The following is a 26,002-nucleotide window of genomic DNA, read 5'->3' on the forward strand; positions in this document are numbered from 1 at the left end:
CTATATCTTTATCTCGTTTCACCACTATACGTTTCTATACTATATACCACTCTTGTAGGCTATTATTTGTCTATGAAAATAGTAGGTGGAATGTACCGTACACACTACACCGAAAGTGTAGTTCTTGGGTGGTAATAATAACAAAGATTTTCCAATTTATTCCTATTGATCATATTTGAATCAATTTCTTAGAATTTTTCATTATAGAATTTGATATTCGACTAAAAATATAATGAAAAGATGTTACTGCTTATCATATAATTAATAATAACTATTATTATTTTTATATCTTTTTCTACTTAGAAGTATTGAAGCTGTCGAAGTATTTTGAATTATATTTTATTTATATAATGTGATTCAACGTGTATTTAATTATATAAATTTATAGTAGGTACTACTTTTTGTATGTTTTCAAGTAAATTTAATATTAGTCTTGTTGCTCTAAACAACGCAAGCGCAATATGGTCTTAAACGGCTCCAAGTCGACTCTTAACAAAGTTTATATTCGAATCTATTTAGTACCATAAGGTCTTACAAAAAGTGATGATGTGTATTTTCAAACTAAATTTTAATGCAGAAATAAATAATTGTGTGATAAGTTATAAACAATCGATGTAATATTCCGTTATCTTTTTTATCATAAACCAGTAGATATTTATAAATAAAGAGTGTATCGTATAAAAAACAAATGGAATCTGAGAATTGGTAAGTTCGTTAAGTTTTTTTTTGATGTTTACATATCTAGTTGAATTTCTGGTGAATGACAAAAAATTATAGTGAGATAACAAGTATTCTAATAGCTAATAAAAAGTTTGAAACACGAAAAACGAGAATTACATTAAAATTGTAGAACTATTCACACTAATTTTAAGAGTAGTTTTTTTAAATGTAACTTTGTAACGTAGTTTTATTTTTTGTAAATATACAAGATGTTTATATATTAATTTTAGCGACATCTATGATGGAATTTTCAACCAGTTTGATTCAAGTTGTAAAAAAGAAGAAATCTAGGTTATGTATATAATTAGAATGGTTTCATAATGTAAATAAAACACATAAAAAGTTTTAATAACTTTATTAAACAAATAAAAAAGGTTATCTCATCGTTATTTATCAAAAAATAATCATAAACAATAAGAATATACAACAATAAAGTGTTTGTAATAAATATTCTGTAAGTATAGATGTATTAAAAACAAATTAGATAAAGTAATTATTAATAATCGGTGCTTAATAGTTTATATAAAATATTTTTATTTAAAACGAAGATTGATTTCTAATGGTTTGCCCCCCGATATGTGTCACCGAAATCCCGTGCTCCAGTTGTAGAAAAAGCATCAAGTCTGTTCTAATATCGCCACCCCTTACCGCGTTAATCTAAACGGAGGGTCGATCTTCTTCCGATGATGACCGATTCAAAATTCTCGCTACCTCGTTTTACCAGTTTACAATCGGGCGTCTCGGCGCCTCGAGTTTATTAAATATATAACCATGTAGATTGTGTTGGATTTAGTTGTGTGATCAAAAATTTTTAAATTTCCTCCGTATTTATAAGTGAGCAAAAATTTATAACGAGAACTCAGTGTGGGTAGAAGTGTAGATCTATGAAAAGGCGGTCAAGTAAGAATCTTATTTATTCTGTAGGACGTAATTCAATCAAGTTTACTCATTAAATATTTAAAGAGTGTTTTTTTATTTATACGTGTGTGTGTCGGACATAAATCTACTTAATTAGATTTATACGAGGTGTATAACATTTACTGAACTAGAAATCTAAATTTTGTAGGGGAGTCGATCGAGTTGAAACAACACAAAGTTTAAATAGGTTACATCGATAAATACTTTTTGAGGAATTCTTTGAGAAATATTTATTGTTGTTTATGACAATTATTTAAAAGATTATATTTTTTATTGTGTGAGAAGTGGAAAATGTCAATTCCGAATTATACGATGTATTAACCAGGGTGGACAACTAAAATATTGTATCGTAAACTATTTTTGTCTTTATCTGATGAAATTATTAAAAAAAATAACCGTTCATAATACGAATTCGATCATATTTTGTTAAAAAATACATTCACGATCAAAATAATGCTTTAGACCACGATTAGACAGACTTACAGGGTGATTTATCAAACTATTTATCATTTATTGTTATTAATATGATTTATGAGAGAAAGTTTTAGACAAATTTCATATTTTTTATAGTGTGGACGAAGGAAAAGTTAATTCCGAATTATACGATGTATTAAACAGGGTGGACAACTAAAATATTGTATCGTAAACTATTTTTGTCTTTATCTGATGAAATTATTAAAAAAAATAACCGTTCTTAATACGAAATCGATCATATTTTGTTAAAAAATACATTCACGATCAAAATAATGATTTAGACCACGATTAGACAGACTTACAGGGTGATTTATCAAACTATTTATCATTTATTGTTATTTTATATGATTTATGAGAGAAAGTTTTAGACAAATTTCATATTTTTTATAGTGTGGACGAAGGAAAAGTTAATTCCGAACTACACGATGTATTAAACAGGGTGGACAACTAAAATATTGTATCGTAAACTATTTTTGTCTTTATCTGATGAAATTATTAAAAAAAATAACCGTTCTTAATACGAATTCGATCATATTTTGTTAAAAAATACATTCACGATTAAAATAATGCTTTAGACCACGATTAGACAGACTTACAGGGTGATTTATCAAACTATTTATCATTTATTGTTATTTTATATGATTTATGAGAGAAAGTTTTAGACAAATTTCATATTTTTTATAGTGTGGACGAAGGAAAAGTTAATTCCGAACTACACGATGTATTAAACAGGGTGGACAACTAAAATATTGTATCGTAAACTATTTTTGTCTTTATCTGATGAAATTATTAAAAAAAATAACCGTTCATAATACGAATTCGATCATATTTTGTTAAAAAATACATTCACGATCAAAATAATGATTTAGACCACGATTAGACAGACTTACAGGGTGATTTATCAAACTATTTATCATTTATTGTTATTTTATATGATTTATGAGAGAAAGTTTTAGACAAATTTCATATTTTTTATAGTGTGGACGAAGGAAAAGTTAATTCCGAACTACACGATGTATTAAACAGGGTGGACAACTAAAATATTGTATCGTAAACTATTTTTGTCTTTATCTGATGAAATTATTAAAAAAAATAACCGTTCATAATACGAATTCGATCATATTTTGTTAAAAAATACATTCACGATTAAAATAATGCTTTAGACCACGATTAGACAGACTTACAGGGTGATTTATCAAACTATTTATCATTTATTGTTATTAATATGATTTATGAGAGAAAGTTTTAGACAAATTTCATATTTTTTATAGTGTGGACGAAGGAAAAGTTAATTTCAAACTATACGATGTATTAAACAGGGTGGACAACTAAAATATTGTATCGTAAACTATTTTTGTCTTTATCTGATGAAATTATTAAAAAAAATAACCGTTCATAATACGAATTCGATCATATTTTGTTAAAAAGTACATTCACGATTAAAATAATGCTTTAGACCACGATTAGACAGACTTACAGGGTGATTTATCAAACTATTTATCATTTATTGTTATTTTATATGATTTATGAGAGAAAGTTTTAGACAAATTTCATATTTTTTATAGTGTGGACGAAGGAAAAGTTAATTTCAAACTATACGATGTATTAAACAGGGTGGACAACTAAAATATTGTATCGTAAACTATTTTTGTCTTTATCTGATGAAATTATTAAAAAAAATAACCGTTCATAATACGAATTCGATCATATTTTGTTAAAAAATACATTCACGATCAAAATAATGATTTAGACCACGATTAGACAGACTTACAGGGTGATTTATCAAACTATTTATCATTTATTGTTATTTTATATGATTTATGAGAGAAAGTTTTAGACAAATTTCATATTTTTTATAGTGTGGACGAAGGAAAAGTTAATTCCGAACTACACGATGTATTAAACAGGGTGGACAACTAAAATATTGTATCGTAAACTATTTTTGTCTTTATCTGATGAAATTATTAAAAAAAATAACCGTTCATAATACGAATTCGATCATATTTTGTTAAAAAATACATTCACGATTAAAATAATGCTTTAGACCACGATTAGACAGACTTACAGGGTGATTTATCAAACTATTTATCATTTATTGTTATTTTATATGATTTATGAGAGAAAGTTTTAGACAAATTTCATATTTTTTATAGTGTGGACGAAGGAAAAGTTAATTCCGAACTACACGATGTATTAAACAGGGTGGACAACTAAAATATTGTATCGTAAACTATTTTTGTCTTTATCTGATGAAATTATTAAAAAAAATAACCGTTCATAATACGAATTCGATCATATTTTGTTAAAAAATACATTCACGATCAAAATAATGATTTAGACCACGATTAGACAGACTTACAGGGTGATTTATCAAACTATTTATCATTTATTGTTATTTTATATGATTTATGAGAGAAAGTTTTAGACAAATTTCATATTTTTTATAGTGTGGACGAAGGAAAAGTTAATTCCGAACTACACGATGTATTAAACAGGGTGGACAACTAAAATATTGTATCGTAAACTATTTTTGTCTTTATCTGATGAAATTATTAAAAAAAATAACCGTTCATAATACGAATTCGATCATATTTTGTTAAAAAATACATTCACGATCAAAATAATGATTTAGACCACGATTAGACAGACTTACAGGGTGATTTATCAAACTATTTATCATTTATTGTTATTTTATATGATTTATGAGAGAAAGTTTTAGACAAATTTCATATTTTTTATAGTGTGGACGAAGGAAAAGTTAATTCCGAACTACACGATGTATTAAACAGGGTGGACAACTAAAATATTGTATCGTAAACTATTTTTGTCTTTATCTGATGAAATTATTAAAAAAAATAACCGTTCTTAATACGAATTCGATCATATTTTGTTAAAAAATACATTCACGATCAAAATAATGCTTTAGACCACGATTAGACAGACTTACAGGGTGATTTATCAAACTATTTATCATTTATTGTTATTTTATATGATTTATGAGAGAAAGTTTTAGACAAATTTCATATTTTTTATAGTGTGGACGAAGGAAAAGTTAATTCCGAACTACACGATGTATTAAACAGGGTGGACAACTAAAATATTGTATCGTAAACTATTTTTGTCTTTATCTGATGAAATTATTAAAAAAAATAACCGTTCATAATACGAATTCGATCATATTTTGTTAAAAAATACATTCACGATCAAAATAATGATTTAGACCACGATTAGACAGACTTACAGGGTGATTTATCAAACTATTTATCATTTATTGTTATTTTATATGATTTATGAGAGAAAGTTTTAGACAAATTTCATATTTTTTATAGTGTGGACGAAGGAAAAGTTAATTCCGAACTACACGATGTATTAAACAGGGTGGACAACTAAAATATTGTATCGTAAACTATTTTTGTCTTTATCTGATGAAATTATTAAAAAAAATAACCGTTCATAATACGAATTCGATCATATTTTGTTAAAAAATACATTCACGATTAAAATAATGCTTTAGACCACGATTAGACAGACTTACAGGGTGATTTATCAAACTATTTATCATTTATTGTTATTAATATGATTTATGAGAGAAAGTTTTAGACAAATTTCATATTTTTTATAGTGTGGACGAAGGAAAAGTTAATTTCAAACTATACGATGTATTAAACAGGGTGGACAACTAAAATATTGTATCGTAAACTATTTTTGTCTTTATCTGATGAAATTATTAAAAAAAATAACCGTTCATAATACGAATTCGATCATATTTTGTTAAAAAGTACATTCACGATTAAAATAATGCTTTAGACCACGATTAGACAGACTTACAGGGTGATTTATCAAACTATTTATCATTTATTGTTATTTTATATGATTTATGAGAGAAAGTTTTAGACAAATTTCATATTTTTTATAGTGTGGACGAAGGAAAAGTTAATTTCAAACTATACGATGTATTAAACAGGGTGGACAACTAAAATATTGTATCGTAAACTATTTTTATCTTTATCTGCTGAAATTATTAAAAAAAATAACCGTTCATAATACGAATTCGATCATATTTTGTTAAAAAATACATTCACGATCAAAATAATGATTTAGACCACGATTAGACAGACTTACAGGGTGATTTATCAAACTATTTATCATTTATTGTTATTTTATATGATTTATGAGAGAAAGTTTTAGACAAATTTCATATTTTTTATAGTGTGGACGAAGGAAAAGTTAATTTCAAACTATACGATGTATTAAACAGGGTGGACAACTAAAATATTGTATCGTAAACTATTTTTGTCTTTATCTGATGAAATTATTAAAAAAAATAACCGTTCATAATACGAATTCGATCATATTTTGTTAAAAAATACATTCACGATCAAAATAATGATTTAGACCACGATTAGACAGACTTACAGGGTGATTTATCAAACTATTTATCATTTATTGTTATTTTATATGATTTATGAGAGAAAGTTTTAGACAAATTTCATATTTTTTATAGTGTGGACGAAGGAAAAGTTAATTTCAAACTATACGATGTATTAAACAGGGTGGACAACTAAAATATTGTATCGTAAACTATTTTTGTCTTTATCTGATGAAATTATTAAAAAAAATAACCGTTCATAATACGAATTCGATCATATTTTGTTAAAAAATACATTCACGATCAAAATAATGATTTAGACCACGATTAGACAGACCTACAGGGTGATTTATCAAACTATTTATCATTTATTGTTATTTTATATGATTTATGAGAGAAAGTTTTAGACAAATTTCATATTTTTTATAGTGTGGACGAAGGAAAAGTTAATTCCGAACTACACGATGTATTAAACAGGGTGGACAACTAAAATATTGTATCGTAAACTATTTTTGTCTTTATCTGATGAAATTATTAAAAAAAATAACCGTTCTTAATACGAATTCGATCATATTTTGTTAAAAAATACATTCACGATTAAAATAATGCTTTAGACCACGATTAGACAGACTTACAGGGTGATTTATCAAACTATTTATCATTTATTGTTATTAATATGATTTATGAGAGAAAGTTTTAGACAAATTTCATATTTTTTATAGTGTGGACGAAGGAAAAGTTAATTCCGAATTATACGATGTATTAAACAGGGTGGACAACTAAAATATTGTATCGTAAACTATTTTTGTCTTTATCTGATGAAATTATTAAAAAAAATAACCGTTCATAATACGAATTCGATCATATTTTGTTAAAAAATACATTCACGATCAAAATAATGCTTTAGACCACGATTAGACAGACTTACAGGGTGATTTATCAAACTATTTATCATTTATTGTTATTTTATATGATTTATGAGAGAAAGTTTTAGACAAATTTCATATTTTTTATAGTGTGGACGAAGGAAAAGTTAATTTCAAACTATACGATGTATTAAACAGGGTGGACAACTAAAATATTGTATCGTAAACTATTTTTGTCTTTATCTGATGAAATTATTAAAAAAAATAACCGTTCTTAATACGAATTCGATCATATTTTGTTAAAAAATACATTCACGATCAAAATAATGATTTAGACCACGATTAGACAGACTTACAGGGTGATTTATCAAACTATTTATCATTTATTGTTATTTTATATGATTTATGAGAGAAAGTTTTAGACAAATTTCATATTTTTTATAGTGTGGACGAAGGAAAAGTTAATTTCAAACTATACGATGTATTAAACAGGGTGGACAACTAAAATATTGTATCGTAAACTATTTTTGTCTTTATCTGATGAAATTATTAAAAAAAATAACCGTTCATAATACGAATTCGATCATATTTTGTTAAAAAATACATTCACGATCAAAATAATGATTTAGACCACGATTAGACAGACCTACAGGGTGATTTATCAAACTATTTATCATTTATTGTTATTTTATATGATTTATGAGAGAAAGTTTTAGACAAATTTCATATTTTTTATAGTGTGGACGAAGGAAAAGTTAATTCCGAACTACACGATGTATTAAACAGGGTGGACAACTAAAATATTGTATCGTAAACTATTTTTGTCTTTATCTGATGAAATTATTAAAAAAAATAACCGTTCTTAATACGAATTCGATCATATTTTGTTAAAAAATACATTCACGATTAAAATAATGCTTTAGACCACGATTAGACAGACTTACAGGGTGATTTATCAAACTATTTATCATTTATTGTTATTAATATGATTTATGAGAGAAAGTTTTAGACAAATTTCATATTTTTTATAGTGTGGACGAAGGAAAAGTTAATTCCGAATTATACGATGTATTAAACAGGGTGGACAACTAAAATATTGTATCGTAAACTATTTTTGTCTTTATCTGATGAAATTATTAAAAAAAATAACCGTTCATAATACGAATTCGATCATATTTTGTTAAAAAATACATTCACGATCAAAATAATGATTTAGACCACGATTAGACAGACTTACAGGGTGATTTATCAAACTATTTATCATTTATTGTTATTTTATATGATTTATGAGAGAAAGTTTTAGACAAATTTCATATTTTTTATAGTGTGGACGAAGGAAAAGTTAATTTCAAACTATACGATGTATTAAACAGGGTGGACAACTAAAATATTGTATCGTAAACTATTTTTGTCTTTATCTGATGAAATTATTAAAAAAAATAACCGTTCTTAATACGAAATCGATTATATTTTGTAAAAAAATAATTTCACGATCCAAATAATGATTGACTGCACGATTAGAGATACAGAAAATTAATTCCTTAGCAAACCCCTTAAGTATATTCAATACCAACATTCGTCCAGTTATTTTTCCACAGAATTCAACATTCCCATAGAACTATTTCGAAACATCACTTAACCTAACCAAAGATACGAATTTGACGTTTGTCGACGCATCAAAAGGATACGTTCCATTCTACGATTATCGACGCGCCGCGTCAAATTTTTGACAAGTAACTAACCTACGTTTTTTTTGTTTTTCAATTAACATAAAGAAAAGTCGAATCGGTCGAAATTGTCATATCGTGGCATGGTCAAAATTTCAGTGAAAATCTAACGAAGATGATTTTGAATCGAGCATGGCCCCCGGTCTCTCGCTTCGAGAATCAGAAGAACTCACCCTGTCCTCTCGAGGATACCGCCTTCTGCAGAAATTAGGAGAAGGATCCTACGCCCAGGTATTTCTAGCCGAATTCGTCGGCAGCAACACGGCGTCGGACGACAAAGAAAAAACCCCCAAATTCCTCGCTTGCAAAATAGTCGACATAAGCAAAGCCCCCGCGGACTTCGTCAAAAAGTTCCTGCCCAGAGAACTGGACATACTGGTCAGGATAAGCCACCCCCACATAATACACATACACAGCATATTCCAAAGGAAGCAAAAGTACTTCATCTTCATGCGGCACGCCGAAAACGGCGACCTCCTGGAGTACATACTGAAAAAGGGGCCGATATCGGAGGCCCAGAGCCGAGTGTGGTTCCGGCAAGTCACGTTGGCCGTGCAGTACTTGCACGACATGGACATCGCCCATCGCGACCTCAAGTGCGAAAACTGTTTGATCACCAACAATTTCAACCTGAAATTGGCCGATTTCGGGTTTTCGCGCTTCGTCACCGACTCCCACGGCAGGAAATTGACGAGCACCACGTACTGCGGTTCGCTGTCGTACGCCGCGCCCGAAGTCCTCAGAGGCATGCCCTATTACCCGAAGAACGCCGACGTCTGGTCCCTGGGCATCATCCTCTACATCATGGTGAACAAGGCGATGCCCTTCGACGACACCAACGTCAAGAGGTTGAACGAACAGCAGCTGAACCGCCGATGGAAGTTCCGGCCCAAGGTCGTGGACGCGCTCTCCGAGCAAATCAAATCGCTGGTCGTGCACCTCCTCGAACCGGAAATAACGAAGCGGTACCGCATCGAGGACATTTTGAATTCGGATTGGATATCGATGGATCCGCGCCTGAAGATGATGAGCCAGGCGGAGGAGGCGGCGTTGGCGCAAGCGCAAATCGACAGGAGGCATTATATCGAACAGTTGAGCAAGAAGGTTCACGAAAAGAAACTGTCCCAAAACGAAGATATCAAAATATTCAAAACGAACGAATTGGAAGAGGATAAGAAGACGACGAGCAGCGCGTCCGCTTTAACTTGATCGATTCATCGATTATTATAAGTGTTTCGATTGCGGTTTTTATCGATGGTTGCGTCTCTGATGTTAGTGGTGATGTTGAAAATAAAATTTCGAAATTTCGATTCTTTTTTTTTTTTTTTTTTTTTCGTTCGATTGCGCGCGCGTACTATGTCGGCATAATAATCGATTAATCATCCGTTAATCGGGTGATCGATTAAACGATAGAAATTTTTTGAAAGGAATCGATTAATCGGAAATAATCTCAATTTAACGATTAAACAATTTATTTTCCGAGTAATTATTTCGAATATCTTCTGTAGGTTCATTATTTGATTTGTTTTTATTGGGAATCGAATAAAAATCGTTCCTTTGAAACTTTATTTCCGATTTTCGAATAATCGATCGTTGATTCTTTTTGATTAATCGATTATTTTGGATTAATCGAAAATAATCGGTTATTTTATATAATCGATTATTTTTTTTTTAAATAATTGCCCAGACCTAATCTTGATATAGACAAATAAAAAACAAATATTTGTAAATGCATGTGGTTTTATCATTTTTCGAAATAATCTCTACTACTACATTGGATAGTTTTTGAAATACAGTGTCTCAAAGTTGAAGAATCGAAAATTGTTGGTTCTTAATGAATTCTTAAAATCGTACGGACCAAATTATTTGAAATATCGAGTTAATATTTCGAAGAAGTATGTTCAAAGGTTCAAACTAGTGGAAAATAAATCATGAACGTAATACATAAACTGGTTTTTGAGATATAGTAATTCAAAGTTGAAGAATCGAAAATTGTTGGTTCCTAATGAATTCTTAAAATCGTACAGACCAAATTATTTGAAATATCGAATTAATATTTCGAAGAAGTATGTTGAAAGGTTCAAACTATTAGAAAATAAATCAGGAACGTAATACATAAACTAGTTTTTGAGATATAGTGTTTCAAAGTTGAAGAATCGAAAATTGTTGGTTCTTAATGAATTCTTAAAATCGTACAGACCAAATTATTTGAAATATCGAGTTAATATTTCAAAGAAGTATGTTGAAAGGTTCAAACTATTAGAAAATAAATCAGGAACTTAATACATTAACTGGTTTTTGAGATATAGTAATTCAAAGTTGAAGTATCGAAAATTGTTGGTTCTTAATGAATTCTTAAAATCGTACAGACCAAATTATTTGAAATATCAAGTTAATATTTCGAAAAAGTACGTTTAAGGGTCCAAACTATTAGAAAATAAATCAGGAACGTAATACATTAACTGGTTTTTGAGATATAGTGCTTCAAAGTTGAAGTATCGAAAATTGTTGGTTCCTATTGAATTCTTAAAATCGTACAGACCAAATTATTTGAAATATCAAGTTAATATTTCGAAAAAGTACGTTCAAGGGTCCAAACTATTAGAAAATAAATCAGGAACGTAATACATTAACTAGTTTTTGAGATATAGTGTCTCAAAGTTGATATATCGAAAATTGTTGATTCCTAATGAATTCTTAAAATCGTACAGACCAAATTATTTGAAATATCGAGTTAATATTTCAAAGAAGTATGTTCAAAGGTTCAAACTATTAGAAAATAAATCAGGAACTTAATACATTAACTGGTTTTTGAGATATAGTAATTCAAAGTTGAAGTATCGAAAATTGTTGGTTCTTAATGAATTCTTAAAATCGTACAGACCAAATTATTTGAAATATCGAGTTAATATTTCAAAGAAGTATGTTCAAAGGTTCAAACTATTAGAAAATAAATCAGGAACTTAATACATTAACTGGTTTTTGAGATATAGTAATTCAAAGTTGAAGTATCGAAAATTGTTGGTTCTTAATGAATTCTTAAAATCGTACAGACCAAATTATTTGAAATATCGAGTTAATATTTCAAAGAAGTATGTTCAAAGGTTCAAACTATTAGAAAATAAATCAGGAACTTAATACATTAACTGGTTTTTGAGATATAGTAATTCAAAGTTGAAGTATCGAAAATTGTTGGTTCTTAATGAATTCTTAAAATCGTACAGACCAAATTATTTGAAATATCAAGTTAATATTTCGAAAAAGTACGTTTAAGGGTCCAAACTATTAGAAAATAAATCAGGAACGTAATACATTAACTGGTTTTTGAGATATAGTGCTTCAAAGTTGAAGTATCGAAAATTGTTGGTTCCTATTGAATTCTTAAAATCGTACAGACCAAATTATTTGAAATATCAAGTTAATATTTCGAAAAAGTACGTTCAAGGGTCCAAACTATTAGAAAATAAATCAGGAACGTAATACATTAACTAGTTTTTGAGATATAGTGTCTCAAAGTTGATATATCGAAAATTGTTGATTCCTAATGAATTCTTAAAATCGTACAGACCAAATTATTTGAAATATCGAGTTAATATTTCAAAGAAGTATGTTCAAAGGTTCAAACTATTAGAAAATAAATCAGGAACTTAATACATTAACTGGTTTTTGAGATATAGTAATTCAAAGTTGAAGTATCGAAAATTGTTGGTTCTTAATGAATTCTTAAAATCGTACAGACCAAATTATTTGAAATATCGAGTTAATATTTCAAAGAAGTATGTTCAAAGGTTCAAACTATTAGAAAATAAATCAGGAACTTAATACATTAACTGGTTTTTGAGATATAGTAATTCAAAGTTGAAGTATCGAAAATTGTTGGTTCTTAATGAATTCTTAAAATCGTACAGACCAAATTATTTGAAATATCGAGTTAATATTTCAAAGAAGTATGTTGAAAGGTTCAAACTATTAGAAAATAAATCAGGAACGTAATACATTAACTGGTTTTTGAGATATAGTAATTCAAAGTTGAAGTATCGAAAATTGTTGGTTCTTAATGAATTCTTAAAATCGTACAGACCAAATTATTTGAAATATCAAGTTAATATTTCGAAAAAGTACGTTCAAGGGTCCAAACTATTAGAAAATAAATCAGGAACATAATACATTAACTGGTTTTTGAGATATAGTGCATCAAAGTTGAAGTATCGAAAATTGTTGGTTCCTATTGAATTCTTAAAATCGTACAGACCAAATTATTTGAAATATCAAGTTAATATTTCGAAAAAGTACGTTCAAGGGTCCAAACTATTAGAAAATAAATCAGGAACGTAATACATTAACTAGTTTTTGAGATATAGTGTCTCAAAGTTGATATATCGAAAATTGTTGATTCCTAATGAATTCTTAAAATCGTACAGACCAAATTATTTGAAGTATCGAGTTAATATTTCGAAAAAGTACGTTCAAGGGTCCAAACTATTAGAAAATAAATCAGGAACGTAATACATTAACTAGTTTTTGAGATATAGTGTCTCAAAGTTGATATATCGAAAATTGTTGATTCCTAATGAATTCTTAAAATCGTACAGACCAAATTATTTGAAATATCGAATTAATATTTCGAAGAAGTATGTTGAAAGGTTCAAACTATTAGAAAATAAATCAGGAACGTAATACATTAACTGGTTTTTGAGATATAGTAATTCAAAGTTGAAGTATCGAAAATTGTTGGTTCTTAATGTATTCTTAAAATCGTACAGACCAAATTATTTGAAATATCAAGTTAATATTTCGAAAAAGTACGTTCAAGGGTCCAAACTATTAGAAAATAAATCAGGAACGTAATACATTAACTGGTTTTTGAGATATAGTGCATCAAAGTTGAAGTATCGAAAATTGTTGGTTCCTATTGAATTCTTAAAATCGTACAGACCAAATTATTTGAAATATCAAGTTAATATTTCGAAAAAGTACGTTCAAGGGTCCAAACTATTAGAAAATAAATCAGGAACGTAATACATTAACTAGTTTTTGAGATATAGTGTCTCAAAGTTGATATATCGAAAATTGTTGATTCCTAATGAATTCTTAAAATCGTACAGACCAAATTATTTGAAGTATCGAGTTAATATTTCAAAGAAGTACGTTCAAACGTTCAAACTATTGGAAAATAAATCAGGAAAGTAATACATTAACTGGTTTTTGAGATATAGTACTTCAAAGTTGAAGTATCGAAAATTGTTGGTTCCTAATGAATTCTTAAAATCGTACAGACCAAATTATTTGAAGTATCGAGTTAATATTTCAAAGAAGTACGTTCAAACGTTCAAACTATTAGAAAATAAATCAGGAACGTACTACATTGAACCGTTTTTGAGATACAGTGCTTCAAAGTTGAAGAATCGAAAATTGTTGCTTCCTATTAAATTTTGGACGATTTTCACGAAATTCATCCAAGAGCGACCATGATTTAATCTGGAATACCAGCTCTATTCGATGCTTAATAACCAAATGTAGAAGCGAATTAATCAACTTAATGCTGTTGGTTCAATCCACGTCGCAAGTTATACAAACTCAGTTTTATAAACAACTCGAATACCCCTCGTATGACAACGCGTTGAAGCACGTTCACAATTAGTAAACGTCAAACTTTATGACGGCAGTAACCCACAGAAAGAAATTCTGTGGCCACCAAGCTACAAAACAACGAAATTACTACAAAAATATACAAATAATTCCTTGTTTTCGAGCGATGTCCTTTAGAGCACTCTAAAAAGGAGTTACCTCATCCCCTTTACATCTAAGGGATCGAACAGCCAACGATAAACCCGCGAAAAAAAAAAATAAAAATTTTTTGACGTACCAGACAGAATACCCTAATTTTAACAACACCCTGTACGTTATTATATCAATGAAATGTAAGATTCGTAATATTTTTACATATTTATATATTTTTTTATCTTCTTTTATTGCTAAAATCCTTTTTATTTATTTTATTTATCGTTTAAAGCGAATAAATTAATAATTTTTATTTCAAAACGATATTAACTTTACAAACACACCCCGTATTAATGATCTATATGTCAACATTCCCATTACATTAACTATTACTATGGCCGTCTACAAAATAGCGAAAGTTTCCTGTTGAAAAAACGAAATCCGGCAACAATGCGAATGTATATGTCCCGTATGGTATTAGGTTTTTTGTCGCGGTTGCCATGGCGATAATCTTATTAGATCGAATACGTTTGTGTTAGTGACGTTAAAGACGTTCTTTAAAATATATGAATATATAAATAAATAAAAATATGCCGGTGATCGTTACCGATTTCCAATGGAAACAAACTGAACAAAAAGTTATGATAAAAGCGCCGTTGAAAGGTATTCATCATTCTAAAGTCGATACGTTCATTTCAAGGAAATTCATAAAGGCCACGTACGGGCACAATTATTTGGAAATCATACTTTACTCCGCCATCGATTTGGAACTAAGTAGTGTAACTCTAACTTCCACGGAAATAGTTTTCGATTTGAAGAAAGCCGACGAAAGGTTTTGGACAAGTTTGGAACCGAATCTTACGAAAACGGAAAAATTTGCTTTGAAAAGGGAGTTATTGGAGGAGGCTTACAGGGAGGAACAGACGATTGATAAAAAAAAGTCGGAGAAAAAATGCGAATTGAAAAGATTGGCTGTCAAGAAGCAGATCGATATAGATTCTGAAATAAAAGAGGCCATTAGTAAGGTTAAAAAAGAAGAGGAGAAGCTGGCTTTAGGTACATGTGATCATCATATATTATGCAAATTATTTTTTAATCTAAAATTTAGAAAAAACAAATAAGAATAGTGCGTTTGTGAGGTGTAATGTGCGTAAGAAGGAAAATATTGAATGATGGGTGGGACTTTTATTTAAAAAAATCTATGTGTGCAAAATGGTGGGAATATTTGTTTCATCAAATTCTTAAAATCGTACTGACCAAAATACTTGAAATATCAATTTAATATTTCACAGAAATATGAACAAAGGTACTAAATAGTGGAAAATAAATCAGGAACGTAATACATTGGGTGGATTTTGAGATACAGTGTTTCAAAGTTGAAGTATCGAAAATTGTTAATTTCTATTGAATTCGTAAGATCGTACAGACCAAATTATTTGAAATATCGAGTTAATATTTCAAAGAAGTATGTTCAAAGGTTCAAACTATTAGAAAATAAATCAGGAACGTAATACATTAACTAGTTTTTGAGCTATAGTGTTTCAAAGTTGAAGAATCGAAAATTGTTGGTTCCTAATGAATTCTTAAAATCGTACAGACTAAATTATTTGAAATATCGAGTTAATATTTCAAAGAAGTATGTTCAAAGGTTCAAACTAGTGGAAAATAAATCAGGAACGTACTACATTGGATAGTTTTTGAAATACAGTGTCTCAAAGTTGAAGAATCGAAAATTGTTGCTTCCTATTGAATTCTTAAAATTCGTACAGACCAAATTATTTGAAATATCGAGTTAATATTTCAAAGAAGTATGTTCAAAGGTTCAAACTAATAGAAAATAAATCAGGAACGTATTATATTGGATAGTTTTTGAAATACAGTGTCTCAAAGTCGAAGAATCGAAAATTGTTGGTTCCAATTGAATTCTTAAAATTCGTATAGACCAAATTATTTGAAATATCGAGTTAATATTTCAAAAAAGTATGTTCAAAGGTTCAAACTAATAGAAAATAAATCAGGAACGTATTATATTGGATAGTTTTTGAAATACAGTGTCTCAAAGTCGAAGAATCGAAAATTGTTGGTTCCAATTGAATTCTTAAAATTCGTATAGACCAAATTATTTGAAATATCGAATTAATATTTCAAAGAAGTATGTTCAAAGGTTCAAACTAATAGAAAATAAATCAGGAACGTATTATATTAGATAGTTTTTGAAATACAGTGTCTCAAAGTCGAAGAATCGAAAATTGTTGGTTCCAATTGAATTCTTAAAATTCGTACAGACCTAATTATTTGAAATATCGAGTTAATATTTCGAAGAAGTATGATCAAAGGTTCAAACTAGTGGAAAATAAATCAAGAACGTACTACATTGGATAGTTTTTGAAAAACAGTGTCTCAAAGTTAAAGAATCGAAAATTGTTGCTTCCTATTGAATTCTTAAAATTCGTACAGACCAAATTATTTGAAATATCGAGTTAATATTTCAAAGAAGTATGTTCAAAGGTTCAAACTAGTGGAAAATAAATCAGGAACGTACTACATTGGATAGTTTTTGAAATACAGTGTCTCAAAGTTGAAGAATCGAAAATTGTTGCTTCCTATTGAATTCTTAAAATTCGTACAGACCAAATTATTTGAAATATCGAGTTAATATTTCAAAGAAGTATGTTCAAAGGTTCAAACTAATAGAAAATAAATCAGGAACGTATTATATTGGATAGTTTTTGAAATACAGTGTCTCAAAGTCGAAGAATCGAAAATTGTTGGTTCCAATTGAATTCTTAAAATTCGTACAGACCTAATTATTTGAAATATCGAGTTAATATTTCAAAGAAGTATGTTCAAAGGTTCAAACTAGTGGAAAATAAATCAGGAACGTACTACATTGGATAGTTTTTGAAATACAGTGTCTCAAAGTTGAAGAATCGAAAATTGTTGCTTCCTATTGAATTCTTAAAATCGTACAGACCAAATTATTTGAAATATTGAGTTAATATTTCAAAGAAGTATGTTCAAAGGTTCAAACTATTAGAAAATAAATCAGGAACGTATTATATTGGATAGTTTTTGAAATACAGTGTCTCAAAGTCGAAGAATCGAAAATTGTTGGTTCCAATTGAATTCTTAAAATTCGTACAGACCTAATTATTTGAAATATCGAGTTAATATTTCAAAGAAGTATGTTCAAAGGTTCAAACTATTAGAAAATAAATCAGGAACGTAATACATTGGATAGTTTTTGAAATACAGTGTCTCAAAGTTGAAGAATCGAAAATTGTTGCTTCCTATTGAATTCTTAAAATCGTACAGACCAAATTGTTTGAAATATTGAGTTAATATTTCAAAGAAGTATGTTCAAAGGTTCAAACTATTAGAAAATAAATCAGGAACGTAATACATTAACTAGTTTTTGAGCTATAGTGTTTCAAAGTTGAAGAATCGAAAATTGTTGCTTCCTATTGAATTCTTAAAATTCGTACAGACCAAATTATTTGAAATATCGAGTTAATATTTCAAAGAAGTATGTTCAAAGGTTCAAACTATTAGAAAATAAATCAGGAACGTAATACATTGGATAGTTTTTGAAATACAGTGTCTCAAAGTTGAAGAATCGAAAATTGTTGCTTCCTATTGAATTCTTAAAATCGTACAGACCAAATTATTTGAAATATTGAGTTAATATTTCAAAGAAGTATGTTCAAAGGTTCAAACTATTAGAAAATAAATCAGGAACGTATTATATTGGATAGTTTTTGAAATACAGTGTCTCAAAGTCGAAGAATCGAAAATTGTTGGTTCCAATTGAATTCTTAAAATTCGTACAGACCTAATTATTTGAAATATCGAGTTAATATTTCAAAGAAGTATGTTCAAAGGTTCAAACTAGTGGAAAATAAATCAGGAACGTACTACATTGGATAGTTTTTGAAATACAGTGTTTCAAAGTTGAAGAATCGAAAATTGTTGCTTCCTATTGAATTCTTAAAATCGTACAGACCAAATTATTTGAAATATTGAGTTAATATTTCAAAGAAGTATGTTCAAAGGTTCAAACTAGTGGAAAATAAATCAGGAACGTACTACATTGGATAGTTTTTGAAATACAGTGTCTCAAAGTTGAAGAATCGAAAATTGTTGCTTCCTATTGAATTCTTAAAATTCGTACAGACCAAATTATTTGAAATATCGAGTTAATATTTCAAAGAAGTATGTTCAAAGGTTCAAACTATTAGAAAATAAATCAGGAACGTAATACATTGGATAGTTTTTGAAATACAGTGTTTCAAAGTTGAAGAATCGAAAATTGTTGCTTCCTATTGAATTCTTAAAATCGTACAGACCAAATTATTTGAAATATATTTCAAAGAAGTATGTTCAAAGGTTCAAACTAATAGAAAATAAATCAGGAACGTATTATATTGGATAGTTTTTGAAATACAGTGTCTCAAAGTCGAAGAATCGAAAATTGTTGGTTCCAATTGAATTCTTAAAATTCGTACAGACCTAATTATTTGAAATATCGAGTTAATATTTCAAAGAAGTATGTTCAAAGGTTCAAACTAGTGGAAAATAAATCAGGAACGTACTACATTGGAAGTTTTTGAAATACAGTGTTTCAAAGTTGAAGAATCGAAAATTGTTGCTTCCTATTGAATTCTTAAAATCGTACAGACCAAATTGTTTGAAATATTGAGTTAATATTTCAAAGAAGTATGTTCAAAGGTTCAAACTATTAGAAAATAAATCAGGAACGTAATACATTAACTAGTTTTTGAGCTATAGTGTTTCAAAGTTGAAGAATCGAAAATTGTTGCTTCCTATTGAATTCTTAAAATTCGTACAGACCAAATTATTTGAAATATCGAGTTAATATTTCAAAGAAGTATGTTCAAAGGTTCAAACTATTAGAAAATAAATCAGGAACGTAATACATTGGATAGTTTTTGAAATACAGTGTCTCAAAGTTGAAGAATCGAAAATTGTTGCTTCCTATTGAATTCTTAAAATCGTACAGACCAAATTATTTGAAATATTGAGTTAATATTTCAAAGAAGTATGTTCAAAGGTTCAAACTATTAGAAAATAAATCAGGAACGTATTATATTGGATAGTTTTTGAAATACAGTGTCTCAAAGTCGAAGAATCGAAAATTGTTGGTTCCAATTGAATTCTTAAAATTCGTACAGACCTAATTATTTGAAATATCGAGTTAATATTTCAAAGAAGTATGTTCAAAGGTTCAAACTATTAGAAAATAAATCAGGAACGTAATACATTGGATAGTTTTTGAAATACAGTGTCTCAAAGTTGAAGAATCGAAAATTGTTGCTTCCTATTGAATTCTTAAAATCGTACAGACCAAATTGTTTGAAATATTGAGTTAATATTTCAAAGAAGTATGTTCAAAGGTTCAAACTATTAGAAAATAAATCAGGAACGTAATACATTAACTAGTTTTTGAGCTATAGTGTTTCAAAGTTGAAGAATCGAAAATTGTTGCTTCCTATTGAATTCTTAAAATTCGTACAGACCAAATTATTTGAAATATCGAGTTAATATTTCAAAGAAGTATGTTCAAAGGTTCAAACTATTAGAAAATAAATCAGGAACGTAATACATTGGATAGTTTTTGAAATACAGTGTCTCAAAGTTGAAGAATCGAAAATTGTTGCTTCCTATTGAATTCTTAAAATCGTACAGACCAAATTATTTGAAATATTGAGTTAATATTTCAAAGAAGTATGTTCAAAGGTTCAAACTATTAGAAAATAAATCAGGAACGTATTATATTGGATAGTTTTTGAAATACAGTGTCTCAAAGTCGAAGAATCGAAAATTGTTGGTTCCAATTGAATTCTTAAAATTCGTACAGACCTAATTATTTGAAATATCGAGTTAATATTTCAAAGAAGTATGTTCAAAGGTTCAAACTAGTGGAAAATAAATCAGGAACGTACTACATTGGATAGTTTTTGAAATACAGTGTTTCAAAGTTGAAGAATCGAAAATTGTTGCTTCCTATTGAATTCTTAAAATCGTACAGACCAAATTATTTGAAATATTGAGTTAATATTTCAAAGAAGTATGTTCAAAGGTTCAAACTAGTGGAAAATAAATCAGGAACGTACTACATTGGATAGTTTTTGAAATACAGTGTCTCAAAGTTGAAGAATCGAAAATTGTTGCTTCCTATTGAATTCTTAAAATTCGTACAGACCAAATTATTTGAAATATCGAGTTAATATTTCAAAGAAGTATGTTCAAAGGTTCAAACTATTAGAAAATAAATCAGGAACGTAATACATTGGATAGTTTTTGAAATACAGTGTTTCAAAGTTGAAGAATCGAAAATTGTTGCTTCCTATTGAATTCTTAAAATCGTACAGACCAAATTGTTTGAAATATTGAGTTAATATTTCAAAGAAGTATGTTCAAAGGTTCAAACTATTAGAAAATAAATCAGGAACGTAATACATTAACTAGTTTTTGAGCTATAGTGTTTCAAAGTTGAAGAATCGAAAATTGTTGCTTCCTATTGAATTCTTAAAATTCGTACAGACCAAATTATTTGAAATATCGAGTTAATATTTCAAAGAAGTATGTTCAAAGGTTCAAACTATTAGAAAATAAATCAGGAACGTAATACATTGGATAGTTTTTGAAATACAGTGTCTCAAAGTTGAAGAATCGAAAATTGTTGCTTCCTATTGAATTCTTAAAATCGTACAGACCAAATTATTTGAAATATTGAGTTAATATTTCAAAGAAGTATGTTCAAAGGTTCAAACTATTAGAAAATAAATCAGGAACGTATTATATTGGATAGTTTTTGAAATACAGTGTCTCAAAGTCGAAGAATCGAAAATTGTTGGTTCCAATTGAATTCTTAAAATTCGTACAGACCTAATTATTTGAAATATCGAGTTAATATTTCAAAGAAGTATGTTCAAAGGTTCAAACTATTAGAAAATAAATCAGGAACGTAATACATTGGATAGTTTTTGAAATACAGTGTCTCAAAGTTGAAGAATCGAAAATTGTTGCTTCCTATTGAATTCTTAAAATCGTACAGACCAAATTGTTTGAAATATTGAGTTAATATTTCAAAGAAGTATGTTCAAAGGTTCAAACTATTAGAAAATAAATCAGGAACGTAATACATTAACTAGTTTTTGAGCTATAGTGTTTCAAAGTTGAAGAATCGAAAATTGTTGCTTCCTATTGAATTCTTAAAATTCGTACAGACCAAATTATTTGAAATATCGAGTTAATATTTCAAAGAAGTATGTTCAAAGGTTCAAACTATTAGAAAATAAATCAGGAACGTAATACATTGGATAGTTTTTGAAATACAGTGTCTCAAAGTTGAAGAATCGAAAATTGTTGCTTCCTATTGAATTCTTAAAATCGTACAGACCAAATTATTTGAAATATTGAGTTAATATTTCAAAGAAGTATGTTCAAAGGTTCAAACTATTAGAAAATAAATCAGGAACGTATTATATTGGATAGTTTTTGAAATACAGTGTCTCAAAGTCGAAGAATCGAAAATTGTTGGTTCCAATTGAATTCTTAAAATTCGTACAGACCTAATTATTTGAAATATCGAGTTAATATTTCAAAGAAGTATGTTCAAAGGTTCAAACTATTAGAAAATAAATCAGGAACGTAATACATTGGATAGTTTTTGAAATACAGTGTCTCAAAGTTGAAGAATCGAAAATTGTTGCTTCCTATTGAATTCTTAAAATCGTACAGACCAAATTGTTTGAAATATTGAGTTAATATTTCAAAGAAGTATGTTCAAAGGTTCAAACTATTAGAAAATAAATCAGGAACGTAATACATTAACTAGTTTTTGAGCTATAGTGTTTCAAAGTTGAAGAATCGAAAATTGTTGCTTCCTATTGAATTCTTAAAATTCGTACAGACCAAATTATTTGAAATATCGAGTTAATATTTCAAAGAAGTATGTTCAAAGGTTCAAACTATTAGAAAATAAATCAGGAACGTAATACATTGGATAGTTTTTGAAATACAGTGTCTCAAAGTTGAAGAATCGAAAATTGTTGCTTCCTATTGAATTCTTAAAATCGTACAGACCAAATTATTTGAAATATTGAGTTAATATTTCAAAGAAGTATGTTCAAAGGTTCAAACTATTAGAAAATAAATCAGGAACGTATTATATTGGATAGTTTTTGAAATACAGTGTCTCAAAGTCGAAGAATCGAAAATTGTTGGTTCCAATTGAATTCTTAAAATTCGTACAGACCTAATTATTTGAAATATCGAGTTAATATTTCAAAGAAGTATGTTCAAAGGTTCAAACTAGTGGAAAATAAATCAGGAACGTACTACATTGGATAGTTTTTGAAATACAGTGTTTCAAAGTTGAAGAATCGAAAATTGTTGCTTCCTATTGAATTCTTAAAATCGTACAGACCAAATTATTTGAAATATTGAGTTAATATTTCAAAGAAGTATGTTCAAAGGTTCAAACTAGTGGAAAATAAATCAGGAACGTACTACATTGGATAGTTTTTGAAATACAGTGTCTCAAAGTTGAAGAATCGAAAATTGTTGCTTCCTATTGAATTCTTAAAATTCGTACAGACCAAATTATTTGAAATATCGAGTTAATATTTCAAAGAAGTATGTTCAAAGGTTCAAACTATTAGAAAATAAATCAGGAACGTAATACATTGGATAGTTTTTGAAATACAGTGTTTCAAAGTTGAAGAATCGAAAATTGTTGCTTCCTATTGAATTCTTAAAATCGTACAGACCAAATTATTTGAAATATATTTCAAAGAAGTATGTTCAAAGGTTCAAACTAATAGAAAATAAATCAGGAACGTATTATATTGGATAGTTTTTGAAATACAGTGTCTCAAAGTCGAAGAATCGAAAATTGTTGGTTCCAATTGAATTCTTAAAATCGTACAGACCAAATTATTTGAAATATTGAGTTAATATTTCAAAGAAGTATGTTCAAAGGTTCAAACTATTAGAAAATAAATCAGGAACGTATTATATTGGATAGTTTTTGAAATACAGTGTCTCAAAGTCGAAGAATCGAAAATTGTTGGTTCCAATTGAATTCTTAAAATTCGTACAGACCTAATTATTTGAAATATCGAGTTAATATTTCAAAGAAGTATGTTCAAAGGTTCAAACTAGTGGAAAATAAATCAGGAACGTACTACATTGGATAGTTTTTGAAATACAGTGTTTCAAAGTTGAAGAATCGAAAATTGTTGCTTCCTATTGAATTCTTAAAATCGTACAGACCAAATTATTTGAAATATTGAGTTAATATTTCAAAGAAGTATGTTCAAAGGTTCAAACTAGTGGAAAATAAATCAGGAACGTACTACATTGGATAGTTTTTGAAATACAGTGTCTCAAAGTTGAAGAATCGAAAATTGTTGCTTCCTATTGAATTCTTAAAATCGTACAGACCAAATTATTTGAAATATTGAGTTAATATTTCAAAGAAGTATGTTCAAAGGTTCAAACTAGTGGAAAATAAATCAGGAACGTACTACATTGGATAGTTTTTGAAATACAGTGTCTCAAAGTTGAAGAATCGAAAATTGTTGCTTCCTATTGAATTCTTAAAATTCGTACAGACCAAATTATTTGAAATATCGAGTTAATATTTCAAAGAAGTATGTTCAAAGGTTCAAACTATTAGAAAATAAATCAGGAACGTAATACATTGGATAGTTTTTGAAATACAGTGTTTCAAAGTTGAAGAATCGAAAATTGTTGCTTCCTATTGAATTCTTAAAATCGTACAGACCAAATTATTTGAAATATTGAGTTAATATTTCAAAGAAGTATGTTCAAAGGTTCAAACTAGTGGAAAATAAATCAGGAACGTACTACATTGGATAGTTTTTGAAATACAGTGTCTCAAAGTTGAAGAATCGAAAATTGTTGCTTCCTATTGAATTCTTAAAATTCGTACAGACCAAATTATTTGAAATATCGAGTTAATATTTCAAAGAAGTATGTTCAAAGGTTCAAACTATTAGAAAATAAATCAGGAACGTAATACATTGGATAGTTTTTGAAATACAGTGTTTCAAAGTTGAAGAATCGAAAATTGTTGCTTCCTATTGAATTCTTAAAATCGTACAGACCAAATTATTTGAAATATATTTCAAAGAAGTATGTTCAAAGGTTCAAACTAATAGAAAATAAATCAGGAACGTATTATATTGGATAGTTTTTGAAATACAGTGCTTCAAAGTTGAAGTATCGAAAATTGTTGGTTCCCATTAAATTCTTCATATTTTTCAAAAATAATCCATTCGAAATTGATCTAATTTCTCCAACAAATCGTTTATTCACTAATTAATCTACCGGGGTTGACACAAGAATACATACAATCCCATCTTATCGAAATTAAAAAATATATATATTTCAGGCGATTTTGATGAATGGAAAGAAAAAGTAACTCGCAAATTAAAATCATCCAATCGGCCAAAAATCTCATCCGATTCCCCTCCCACGCAAATCCCGAAAACCAGAACATCAGCCACAACGAAAATAGATTTCACTCCGCGACAATTCCCGACGCCCTGCAGAGAATCCAAATTAGAAGAAGAACACGAATACCTAATCAAACAAGCCGAAGCTCGACGATCGACAGGCTTCGTCGGCGAAGACATCCGACCGGAAGAACGCAATCCCCATTTCGTAAAAGCCAAAGGCGACGATTTCCTCAAGCGCAAAAACTATTTGGGCGCCATCAGCGCCTACACCTACGGCATCGGCCTCAGCAAGAACTTCGTCGACTTTTACATATCGAGATCGGAGGCCCACATGGCCGTAGGCAACTTCTGGAGGGTCATCGAGGACTGCAGCGCCGCCCTGGAACTACTGACGCCGATATGCGAGGCCAATTTGCACGAAAGGGCCGTTTGCATCGGCAGAAGAGGACAGGCTCTATGTCGTTACGGAAAAAGAAGACAAGGAATCGAAGAATTGAAATACAGTTTGAGGTTAATCGATTCGGAAGGTTTCCGCCGAGCCCTCGACGAAGAACAACGAAAATATTCGGAAGAATTAGAGGCGGAAAAGAAGAATAAACAAGATCCAATCGATAATTGTCGTTGAACATCCCCGTATACGCGGATTTTACGTGAAAAACAGTGTTGCCGATGTTAAAAATTCATTTTTCCACGTAA

The 26,002-nt window shown here is 28.9% G+C and overlaps 3 protein-coding genes across 4 annotated transcripts in view; all 3 read left to right on the forward strand.

Moving 5' to 3' along the window:
• The first annotated feature begins 487 nt into the window (after positions 1 to 487).
• The window catches only part of LOC130447649 (uncharacterized), a 38,121-nt gene continuing 12,606 nt past the window's right edge, over positions 488 to 26,002 (forward strand). Inside the window, exon 1 of one of the 2 annotated variants that reach the window (XM_056784595.1) lies at positions 488 to 705. The gene's annotated coding sequence lies outside the window, so the exon portion shown is untranslated. Of the gene's footprint in view, positions 706 to 1,333; positions 1,621 to 26,002 lie in introns of those variants that run through there. The other variant, XM_056784596.1, reaches the window with a different exon arrangement.
• LOC130448302 (testis-specific serine/threonine-protein kinase 1-like) lies at positions 9,142 to 10,283 on the forward strand. Its single transcript, XM_056785589.1, has one exon. The coding sequence runs from the start codon at positions 9,207 to 9,209 to the stop codon at positions 10,281 to 10,283; it is 1,077 nt and encodes a 358-aa protein (XP_056641567.1). The 5' UTR covers positions 9,142 to 9,206.
• Positions 15,386 to 25,931, forward strand: LOC130448303 (dynein axonemal assembly factor 4-like). The gene is made up of 2 exons (XM_056785590.1): positions 15,386 to 15,851; positions 25,240 to 25,931. Exons 1-2 carry the CDS (start codon positions 15,386 to 15,388, stop codon positions 25,929 to 25,931), a joined length of 1,158 nt encoding a protein of 385 aa, XP_056641568.1.

This window comes from Diorhabda sublineata, chromosome 8 (assembly GCF_026230105.1).
Source record: "Diorhabda sublineata isolate icDioSubl1.1 chromosome 8, icDioSubl1.1, whole genome shotgun sequence".
Lineage (NCBI taxonomy): Eukaryota > Metazoa > Arthropoda > Insecta > Coleoptera > Chrysomelidae > Diorhabda > Diorhabda sublineata.